At 40.2% G+C, this 12,010-nt stretch overlaps 2 protein-coding genes across 3 annotated transcripts in view; one reads left to right on the forward strand and one right to left on the reverse strand.

Annotated features, from left to right (window-relative positions):
* Positions 1-2,518, forward strand: part of shank2a (SH3 and multiple ankyrin repeat domains 2a) — a 33,155-nt gene extending 30,637 nt beyond the window's left edge. Inside the window, exon 25 of the mRNA XM_043233570.1 lies at positions 129-2,518. Coding sequence (XP_043089505.1) covers positions 129-624 — 496 coding nt within the window. The 3' untranslated portion in view covers positions 625-2,518. The remainder of the gene's footprint in view (positions 1-128) is intronic.
* An 81-nt stretch (positions 2,519-2,599) lies between these two features.
* Positions 2,600-10,799, reverse strand: LOC122335721 (src substrate cortactin-like). 2 transcript variants are annotated; one of them, XM_043233571.1, is made up of 15 exons: positions 10,649-10,799; positions 10,077-10,160; positions 9,804-9,877; positions 8,871-9,000; positions 8,531-8,641; positions 8,399-8,453; positions 8,120-8,230; positions 7,202-7,312; positions 6,948-7,058; positions 6,607-6,662; positions 5,739-5,808; positions 5,517-5,662; positions 4,434-4,572; positions 4,275-4,343; positions 2,600-3,570 (listed from the first exon to the last, which is right to left on the reverse strand). In XM_043233571.1, exons 2-15 carry the CDS (start codon positions 10,158-10,160, stop codon positions 3,434-3,436), a joined length of 1,404 nt encoding a protein of 467 aa, XP_043089506.1. In that variant the 5' UTR covers positions 10,649-10,799; the 3' UTR covers positions 2,600-3,433. The 2 variants fall into 2 exon arrangements, with proteins under 2 accessions (XP_043089506.1, XP_043089507.1); XM_043233572.1 differs by lacking the exons at positions 6,948-7,058; positions 7,202-7,312.
* Positions 10,800-12,010: the final 1,211 nt, after the last annotated feature.

Raw genomic sequence — 12,010 nt, forward strand, 5'->3', positions numbered from 1 at the left:
TAGGTGTATATGACTTTCTTTTTTTAGTCAAATAAAGTCATTTTTTAAAAATGTATCCTGGCTCTTCCAAGCTTGGTAATGCTGCTGGATAGCATCTGATTTTTCTTTCTGTATGTGTGTGTTCTCAGAGACTGGACGGCCCAAGCCTCAGGTACCAGACGCAGTAACACTGTTCCCTCAACACCACCGAACCACTTGCCCCCTCAGGCTTCCAGCCCAGCCTCGCCTCCTCCGGGATCTGGACATAGCTCTTCTCTGCCAGGCTCTGCCGCCTCTCCCACATTAACAGATGTGTTTAGCCTGCCATCTCCACCCATTGTGAATGCGGAGCAATGCTACAGCCTCAGCTCAGTCAGCAGTCGATCGCCATCACCCCTCACGCTGTTTCAGGCTTCAGACAAGCCCTTCGCTGCAAAACCTGTCCAACTCTGGACCAAGCACGATGTAGCCGACTGGCTTGAAAGCCTCAATTTGCAGGAACACAAGAAGGCCTTCTTGGACAATGAAATTGAGGGCACCCACCTACCTAACCTTCAAAAGGAAGACCTTGTAGATTTGGGTGTCACCCGTGTTGGTCACCGGATGAACATCGAAAGGGGTCTTAAACTTCTAATGGACAGATAAAGGATGCATACACCATGGCTATTGGTTTGATCAATCCCTCATTTTCTCTCACTTCTTTGAGTCTAGCTGTGCATCTGTTGGGACATCGTGGGATTATGTTCCCTGTATTGTTGTCAGAGCCACAGTAAGTACCACGGATGCAGGACTGCACTCAGGAACACTTCTAAGAGGACTTGTTCTTGCCATCAGAAGCTTTGTTTAAGTGTCAGGAGCTTGTCTAGCGTGGACAACTTTAACCAGCAGAGCTTGGAGGTCCTTTTTTATTTTACCTTTGATGCAGCTTTTCTGGGAAAATTTAAGAAACTTTAAATTTAAGCACTCTGCATGTGGCAGAGAACACGGATACCCAGAAAAGTTTGTTCTTTATACAATGAGGTTAGCTGACAACATTAAATTCACTCAGGCTTTGACAGGAACATGTCCACGTCCTTAATAAATGTTGGGCACATACACACAATCCAGATAAGTGCAAGGGATGGTGGCACAACGAAGCCGCTCTTTATCCTTCATCCTGTTGGTGAAAATTAAATACACGTATGCTTTCCCTAATGTTTCCCTAAACAAAAAGGAGATTTTGTTTTTACTGCAGATTGCAAAGATAAAGAGTTTAAAACAAAATAACTAAGGCCTGAGAGGAAGAACGTTCTTAAGGAGAGCTTGTGGCATAGCTCATAAATCAGGTGTAATTATTGTGCTTATCATCTGCCGTGGATCACATGACACCTATAAAAGCTTCACATTAATGCTGCAACACAGTTTTTTTTATATTGTGACTTGGTTGTGAATTGTGATATTGACTGTATTAAGGTTGATCTTAATGGACTGATCAGACTGAATAATCAAGGTCCATTTGTGATATATATATATAAAAAAAAAAAGGTCCAAGTTATGTTGAAAATGAAATGTATGCATAGATGACTAGCTCACAATAAGATCAAGAACACATTTAAAATTAGCTTGAAATGAAATGGAAATTATATGTTGCAGTTTTGTAAAGATTTCCAAGTTTTTTTTTTCTTTGTCGGGCAGAAAACAAAGGCTGTATTAATAACCAGTTTTTGTTATGATTGGAACATGGAACCATATTTCCTAGCCAACATACACTATACAAGTTGAGTAAATAATAACTTCTAATTTTTTTTTTTTTTTGTATGTGCCACTCATTGCAGTACTGATAGTGGTAATGTCTGTGGAAAAACAAGAAATGCTATATTTGTCATTACCTGCTGCTGAGATTCTGAGTACGAGTGTATAGAGAGGATCATATTTTTAAAATGCGGGCCAGAAATTAAAAATCGCAAGCCTTTCCTGAACAAAGGTTTGCCAATATACTGCTGCTACTGTGAAAATATATGTTTTACAAAATAGATCATCTTCGGATAGCATACAATAGAATAAGAGAGTATTTTCAATTTATATTATTACATTGCCTTTTCTAAATGCAATTTTAATGGTATTGCTCCCACTTAATTGTGGTTTGCCAAAAAAAGAGAAATGTTTGAATAAAATGGGTATATTTGTTAGATTCTTAATATAGCAAATCCAAAAAAAGCAATATATTTATACTATGGATAATACATTCTGTATATATTTTAGATAATGTAGCCCATCATTAAACAAGCACAATGTTCACCTGATAAAACACACTGCTGGTTTATCTGTCAGTCCCTTATTGTTTAGCCATGATTTGTTTTCCTTTAACTTCAACCTATTTCACTTTACTTTGCTTAAAGACTTGTGTTCACATTGTTAATGTTGCTGTAAGATCTTTTAAAATGGAATTAGTAACTCATTGCAATGACCAAGAAAAAAAAAAAAAAAAAAAAAGTAGGATTTGTGAGTTTGAGCACAATTACACCTTGTATGGCAAACAAATAAATATTGCTGGAGCTGAGAGGTTTTTGTGCGTCAATGCGTCTCACAAACATGCACCGGAGCAAAAATAAGAGAGCGTCACTGAAAAACACTAACAGTACTGGTTTTATTTTTTTATTCTTAAATGATATTTCTTATAAAACAGCCTTGTAAAGAGAGATAAGCACAGATAATTTGTTCGAAAAAGATACTTAACTAAAACTGCAGAACACAGATTATGTCATTAGTTGCTGCTAAGCCATTAAACATGAACTCCACCGCACCTGTGTGGATTGTCGTTTGACGTCACGTCATTCGATATAATTCAAACGATAAAGTCATGCACTCGCAGAAAGATCGACGTCAATCTGCCACCACATCGAGAGCCTGTCTAGAACGTAGAGACGAATGGAGAAGCACGAGAGACAGACGTACAGTTCACGCCACATAAGACATTAACATCTCATTTTAATACACAACCCTTCAAATACCATCAAAGTGATTCTTATAAACGGTTTCAAACACTGCGATGGAGCGTCTGTTCATCCTGTGCACAGGATTCTAGCAGTGATGGATTATGGCATTACAGTTTGGCCTTCATTGATTAAGAGCATTCGATTTTTCAAACTAGTCAACTCAGTTGCTTCCTATTCCAACACTGCAGAAAGAACTAAACGTGTTCAAAGAAGCCGCTCGTGTGCGTGACGAATGACATTAAACTAAAACATGCCAGAAGATCTCAGATCTTTGGTCTCTTATTTCACACACTGATGTATAGGTGTGTGTGTGTGTGTGTGTGTGTGACAGAATCTCTAACGGCAGCTGGATCCAGTAAAGCGCACGCACCTACTGACGTGAAACAGGAATGAGCGGCGAACAGTGAAAGAAGAGAAAGCAGGGCTGATAATGACTGGAAGCATGACGTCTCCTTCAGTGACGTCCGCCGGGAGCGAGTCTATTGTCGAACTTCGACGTAATTGGCTGGGAAGAGTCCGTAGGCGCCCCGACACACACCCCTCCACCAGCCCTCGTCGATCATCTCGATGTTGGTTATAATGTCGTCCGGATCGAAGGAGATCTCGTCGTCTCCCGCTGGGGAGAAACACAGGCACCTTACATGACGCCCTTCTCGTAGGAAACGCATGCAGTGAAACAAAACTACATGCAAAAGTGTGAAATTCAGAAGAAGGAGGAGGAGCACATTTCCACCGCTGTTTAAAAGTTTGTGAGCTGTTCTTTAACTCCTCTATTTTCTGTTCAGTGGCATAAATGGGCATCCATACGATACAGAATTATTGTTTTATAAAAGTATGTGTGTGTGTGTGTGTGTGTATATATATATATATATATATATATATATATATATTTATTCTGTCTACTGTCTTTTTTAATGTACACTATAGAAGCTTGTTTTTTTATAGAATAAAAAAATTTAAATACTTTAATGGTAAATTACTATCTTGCTAAAATTTTTATTTTTTTAGTTTGCATAATTATAAAAAACGTTTTTAGAATTCTCTTATAATCTATAAACCTCAGAATTGTAACTTTGTTTCTGGATCAAAGCAATCTCACAATTTTGACTTTTTATCTTGCAATTCTGTGTAACAGTCAAACCAAAATTTATTATGCTTTAAAATTGTATTTATTTGCTATCTAGAAAATTTTGAAAATCTATTTAGAAAATGTTAATAAAAAAGACATGGAGTTAAAACGTGGAGTTAAACTCTCAGAATGAATTCATCTTGATGATGTAATGAAGTGGGCAGAATATCTGTCAGCTGTTAAACACTCACCGGCCTGATAGTCGTACAGAGCCACAGCAGTCACGCCGAGATCCTCTCCAAACTCATAGGACTGAGCACCTGAAACACACACACACACACACACACACAGGTCAGAGAAGCTCTGAGAGAGAACACACTTTTCGTTGCTGAATGTTTCTGGAGACGCACCTGAGGTCTGGTACTGCTCTTCCGGCTCAGGGTTCTGGTACAGGTCTTGGACCGGTTCTTCATACTTGGGTGCTGCTGAAACCGGCTCCACCTCGTACACGCTTGACCCGTTCTCCACCGCCTCGGTGACCGGCTCCTCCTGACCCACAGCACACACACACCGTCATCATCATCATCATCTTCATCACGCTCTGATCCAGTCATGCACGTCGTACACAAAAGCAGCAAAAAGACCTCTGGTGCGGTCACTATTCATCACGACGAGTTGTTTATAATATATTTTTTTTTGATGTGAGTGACTAGATCGAGACGAGCTCCGTCACATGACCACATCGTTCGTTCTGTCTCTACTTAAATCATACAAAAATTAGGAAAAGGGATTGTGAAAAATAGATTTGCATTTGAATCGTTCAAGAGCTTCATTCAAACACACTGATTCATTCCTTTCATAAATTCCATAAATATTTTTCACAAAATAAATGTTTGACTCGATACGCATTGTAATCAGAACTGAGAATCAATAAGAGAATCTTATTAAATAAAAGGGAGTACGTGTAGAAATTAATCTGGTAAATGTTACTCATTGCTCTCTGTATTGTTGTAAAACACATTCAGGAAAAAAAAATTAAATGCATTTATAAATATATATACACTATAAAACGAAAAGGCATTTCTTTTAAATGTATAGCACAGTAATGAAGGAGCAACTTGTGGTAGATCAAACAGAACAAGACTATTAATAATCTTTCTATTAGTATTATAAGAAGTAAGACTCCAAAACAGATCAGTAAGAGCGTATGAGCATCCTGTGATCAGAAACAACACACAGGAAGAGGAAGAAGAGACAGGGATGAGAAGTGGATTAAATCTGTCACACTATACTGAGCGTTTCCCTCAACACCGAGTTTATGACGGTAATATTCTTCAGTACCTCACACCGATCTATGGACCAGCTTCAGAACACGTGAAATATAGTGCTTGACGGTTCTTTATAGTGATTTTGTGTCTTTTGTGAGGCTGGACAATAACAGAATACTACACGCATCACACACAACCCCAGACTTAGATCAGACAGAAACACACCTTCTTCTGGCGGGCCTCCTCCTGCTCCTGCTTCTCTTTGGCCTGTCTTCTGGAGCGCTCCTCATCTGCTCTCTTCCGGTCCTCCTCCTCTTTCTGCTTCGCTATGTTCTCAAAGCGAGCCTTAATATTCCCAGCTCCGCTGCCGGCTAAACAGAGCACAGCACGTCTTCATTCCTCCACAAACCCTGACTTATTTATTACAGCGAGAGCGTTTGTCCTGACCTGCTTCCACTGGACGGGTCTTCTGATACGCAGCGCTGGGCTTCTCCACCTCCTCAAACGTGCCGGCGCTCTGAAGACGAGAACCACATCCATCACACACACACACACACACACACACACACACACACACACACACACACACAGACCCACAGAATGATGACATATCTCCATATTTACTCAATAGAAATAATTAATTCAGGAGTTATTGATTCAGCATAATTCCTCTTTTCCATCTTTTCCATTTTCCTTTCCTAAATAGCCTACTACTTACACACACAGTTATATTTAGTTAGTCAGGAGCTCTCACAGCATTTAACCCCTGATTCACTAAAAGGTTCACATCACATCAATTACTGATCAACACTGATTTTTATTTTATTATTTTACCACACATTACTTTCTTTTAAACACATAAAAATGCACAAAAAAGCCATCTGATCCTCTTTGAACTATATTTTTATTTGACGTACCCCTGAGATATTAAAATAAATATTTTAATAATTAAAAAAAAAGAATCACATTTGCATGTACATGGTTCTTTGACGTTGGTTATGGTTATTTGTTTTAATCTAGCATTAGATCATACCATACGTAATCTAAAAGTACTCTGATTATGAAATGTGTAATGAATTACTTTAATAACTACAACTTGCGTCATGGACCCAGCTCTGCTCGTGTGTGTGTGTGTGTGTGTGTGTGTGTGTGTGTGTGTGTGTGTGTGTGTGTGAGTGTGAGTGTGTGTGTGTGTGTGTGTGTGAGTGTGAGTGTGTGTGTGTGTGTGTGTGTGTGTGTGTGTGTGTGTGTGTGTGTGTGTGTGTGTGTGTGTGTGTGTGTGTGTGTGTGTGTTAGCTGTAATGATGTAATGTACCTTGTCCATTCGGTCTTTCTGCACACCATACTTCCCTCCAAATCCTTTGGCATAATCTAGAATAATTGAGAAAAATAAGATGTTAAAATGAGTCGAGTGCATGTTAAAAGAACAAAATAATAATTTTTTTTTTTTTTTTTTTTTTTTACTCAAATTCATGTCTTTCAAACCTATATTTATTTCCTAACAAACAGAAAAGAACGCATTTTAAGAGAATCTGCGGTCCACCACAAGAGCTTTGAGACCGGACACGGAGTTAAGATGAAAAGCAGCTTACGATCCCTCGGGAAACCAGAGGAAGAGCTTCAGACGCGTGACTGAAGACGCTTGGTGTCTTTTACCTTTCTGTGACTCGTGCAGCTGCAGTTTCTCCTGATGATCCCATCCCACCGCAGACTTATCCTGACGGTCCGTCTGAACGCCGAACTTCCCTCCGAAGCCCTTGACGTAGTCTGACACAAACCAGAAAAACCACAGGACCGTGAGAGAACTACACATCTAGAACCATTATTAGAATTATATACAGTGTTACACGATCAGTTCATACAGGCACTATAAGACACTAACATCTTCTATCAATCAAGATGAGACAAACCTTTCTGAGACTCGTGTTTCTCTGTCTTTCCCTGGTACTCAAAGCCCACAGCGCTCTTGTCCACTTTATCCGTCTCCACTCCAAATTTCCCACCAAAGCCTTTGGTGTAATCTGTAGATTTCAGAGGTAGATAAATCTAATAATACATCTCAGGATGCCCTGATCATTTTTTGTGCCTCTAATCCAGGTCATTATCAAGTATCTGCAGATTCTAAGTGCATTAAAGTTATTAAAATCAATCCTAATCCAAGACTAACATATATTCAGGGCTCCCACACTTTGGTCAACCTCCAATCAAGAACACAGATACGAACAAGTGCCATTTAAGACTTTCTCAAGGCTTTTCTTAAATTTAAGACGAAACCTGTTCTATCAGCTTTTACATTTATCTACATATATTTACTCTATAACTCTGAGTAAAGTCACATTGTGTTACTCGTAAGACACACTGTACAGGTTTCATCTCTGGCAAACCATTCTTGGTGATCTTCTCTGATATCTAGACTTTTCCAGGCATCACGTTTCAGCCTCTTTTTGCGACATTTAATGGAGTGTGTGTTTCTGTGAGATGTTGAGGAAGCATCATAGCAGTGTCACACACACACGAACGTCTTACCTCACGCAGAATTAAATCCCAGGTGATTCATTCGTGATACTTAACGTGACTTTGCATATCTTGCCAGTGATCTGCGGCTCTGTATTAACCGTCATTCTGTTTAAATGCTGATGGACTTTTTAATGGTGTCTCAGATTAAAATCGTCTGAACAGCAGTGATACATTACAGCAGAATCTCGCACCACAACATACAGAAGAGTTCTCCTACAGAAGAGTGTATACCGCCACCTTCTGGCCGACTCGGGAACGCCGGCCAGCGAGTCTCCGGTGGATCCGGCTCAGAGCAGGTAAAACTAACGCACCTTTCTGTGACTCGTGCTTCTCGGTTTTGCCCTGATAATCAAAGCCGACTGCGCTGCGGTCCACTCGATCTGCCTGCACGCCGTAGCGGCCCCCGAACCCCGCGGCGTAGTCTGAAACCACACGCAGCGCTTCACACAGTGAACACTGGAAGCTCAGTGCATCTTAAAGACAGAGACAGAGAGAGAGAGACAGAGAGAGAGAGAGAGAGAGAGAGAGAGAGAGAGAGAGAGAGAGAGAGAGAGAGAGAGAGAGAGAGACAGAGAGAGAGAGAGAAGCACCTTTCTGCGAGGCGTGTTTTTCGGTTTTTCCGGCGTACTCGAAGCCCACGGCAGACTGCAGGAAGACACCACGTCACTGAGAGTGAAAAAGACCGAAACACTGAAGCGTCCGCTGAAGGTCTGAGGAGTTACCTGGTCGACACGGTCAGCTTCCACGCCGTACTTCCCGCCGAAGCCCTTGGAGGTGTCCGTCTGGGAGCAGTGCTTGGACAGCTTGCTCTGATACTCGTGTCCCACCGCAGACTGCACAGAAAACACACGCTTCATTAAAACGGAAGAGACGAGGTCTCCTCTGGAATATCTACATCATATACATCTATGGACTTTTGTGTTAAAAAGTGACTCTTCACTCAAGTTCTATACAGACTGGACACTGATGATTTTTAATATCACCTGCAGACAGAAACTAAAACAGATCCTCTCCATTATGAAGAGAAAGGATTAAGTTAATTATAAGAGCGAAGCCTCTTGCCTTATCCATGCGATCCTGCTGTACTCCAAACCTTCCTCCATAACCGTGAGACGCTTTGGGCATGTGCTCCAGCTCCTTCTGCTTCAGCTCACTGTGTTCAGAAGACACTCTCTCCCGCAGCTTATGAATACTGAGGAACGCAATGACGGCATTACACTACAGGAATGATCAATACTACAGGGATGATCAATACTACAGGGATGATCAATACTACAGCTACGAAGAAAGCCGGGGCAGTTATATAAAGCTAGCCACTGTGTTTAGGCGGTGTCTTAAGAGTCACTCTACCAGGGTTTATTAGTCAGAGTTTTCTATTCACATTACACCAATCTGCTCTTTATACAAGACTTAAAAAAAAGAATCAATTTTAGACCAGTTCTAAAAGAGAAACCTACTACCTTATAATATTAGTCTATAGGCAGTTTATGCACTCTGTCACTGGTCTAATATCAGTGACTTGATTAAAAAAAAATTAATTACTATTCATTTCTTTGTACCTTGACTTTCAGAAATTGCCATTCAAAAGTTTAGGATCTATATGATTTTTAATGGTTTGTAAAGAAGTTTTTCTGCTCATCAAAGCAGCCTTTATTTGAAACAAATATATATATTGTGAAATACTTTACAATATAAAATGGTAAGTTTTCTATTTTAAAATACTTTAAAATATATAATTCCTATAATTCATCAAGTCTTCAGTGTTGCGTGATCCTTCAGAAATCATTTTAATATGTTTATTATTAAAGTAATTTTTTTTTTTTTTTTTTTTTAACGTGATTTTTTTAAGATTCCCAGATTAATAAAAAGTATTTAAAAAGCATGATATATTCTAAACAGTCTAACATTCTAGTATTTCTCCAGCAGGATGTGTTAAACTGATAAGTAAAGACTTGTGTTGTTTTTAAGGAGCTGGTATCACAGAACCAGACTGACTTGATGTGTTCCTGATGTCCGGAGCCGGCCACGGTCTTGGCTCCCCAGCGCTGCTCCTTCTCTGAAACATCATTCTGGCATTCGGTGGAAAAATGAGACAACGGAGGAGAAAAACCACATCAGCAAGACCGGGAAAACATAGAATGTCTACAGTTTGCCTCTTTAAAAAAACACTTTTAATATTTCACTGCATGCACTTTCATCTACATCCACTGATAAAAACACAAAGCATGAATGAGCTTGTCTTGAGAAGAGATGGACAGTGTTTATAACCTCAAAGTCCGGGTCAGTCTCCCAATCATCTCCTCCATCGTCCACTGAAACAGAGACGGACTGACCAGCAGCTGCCTTCCACATCTGACCACACAAAACAGTAAATGATCTCAGTGTAACAAATGTCTGCTAGTTCGCTACACACGAGATGACATCTGACAAATATACGGCAGACATTGAGAACACGTCCCAGATACACACTATCTAGGTGTCGGTGCTATCGTGAACTCGCACTGTAAAGAAGACGCCTATCTAGGCCGCTAATCAAATCCGTCAATTGCTTGGGACCTAGTTAGTCATCATCTCTACTAGTACCCTAACTCCTCAGTTAATGGTCATTCATACAGGACTGACCGCGGCTGGTGCGCGTGCCCGTCACCTACACACGCAGATCCATCGGTTTTAAGAGACACGCGTTAAACTTCATCAAACGCACCAAACGAGCAGAAATAAAGCGGAATAAACGCGTTTGCTGAGAAATAAGGACTCGTGTTCTTGAAGCGCTCGGGGTTTGGTCGTCGCGCCTCCGAGCCGTCCGTTTAAAACGGGTGAAATCACGCCTTCACACTTACGTTGTGCTTCGATGCCCTCCTTAATGTACGTGTCGTTCACGAGAATAACGCTAATAAAGAATGTATCAATAGTTGTGAAGAAAAAAAGTCGTCAGCGTTCCCGGCCACAGTCTTCCGCTTCCCACTTCCTGCTCCAGACCCGACCGCACCACCTGAGCTGGGACCGGGGGGAACGCCGGCTGTTTCACAACGGCAGGGTTTCCCGTCATTCACGTTAAATTTATTACGCATTAACATCTTATTTAAGATTATAAAGGGACGTTCCGATTCAGGTTCGGACTATGATATGCTTAGCATACCTGAGAAATCTGGTCCCCGGTCAGCAGCGTTACGCAATTTCCCCTCATCACGTAATAAATAGTACGTCCGGACGGAGCAGCGCCCTGCAGTCCCACACCCGCAGCGACAGGACCGCGCTCTCAGGAGACATTCACTGTTAGATTGATGTGATTTATTTTAACCTATTTAGTATCGATATGGGAGTTTTCACTCTTTTTATTTTTCAAAGCAAATATAAACATTCCTATATCGTGGATGTGCGAAACGAACTTTTTAGATGAAAATATATTTTTTTATATATATTACCTTGTGAAAAGAAAAACGGAATTTACATACGCAGTATGTAAACAGTAAAAAAACTATACTTTTTTCTTGTTGTCTAGTACAAATTTCTAAGTATTCCTGTTTACAAGTAAAAGACCAACCTAACATAATGATAGTAAATCTTGTTTTCTAAATAAATAACTTATAAGTAAAGACTTACTTGAAGTGGGCAAATATGTCTGCAGGTAAAATAAGTAATCATATCTTAATTCAAAAGCTAAACAAAATTATATTTCTTGTTGCATTGACACAGTGGTGTAAGCTAGATTTTTGAGTATTCTATGATTTTTTTCTCTCCCAGCCTCATACTTGCTCTTCCTAGAGCTACACCCCATGAGCACCTCCACATTCATTAAACATGACTCTACGCTTACTTTCATTTTTAGGAGCAGGTGTATTGTTCATTGAAAAACCCTCTGATTAATTACCCTTCCCATTACAAAGCAATATACACACAACAAAATAATTTATTTAAAGTATGCTTTCTCAATTTCTTGCTGTTTTGTTCTGACTTGGTTTTCTTCAGTCCTTTGATAGCTCAGATGGTAGGTGAAGTGTAGTCTTTCCTTAGGTTGCTGTTTGAGTCTGGCAGAAAAGCCTCAAGATTTTCTTCAAAGAGAACATTTTTTTGACCCCGATGTCATTTTAAACACGCAACCTTCTGATCTGGATTCAGACGCACTACCGTTACGACCCGAGGTCCACGAAAACTTGCATGTGTGTCCAGAATAGGTGCAAAAACTGAAAAACACATAAAGT

This window comes from Puntigrus tetrazona, unplaced genomic scaffold, assembly GCF_018831695.1.
Source record: "Puntigrus tetrazona isolate hp1 unplaced genomic scaffold, ASM1883169v1 S000000896, whole genome shotgun sequence".
NCBI lineage: Eukaryota > Metazoa > Chordata > Actinopteri > Cypriniformes > Cyprinidae > Puntigrus > Puntigrus tetrazona.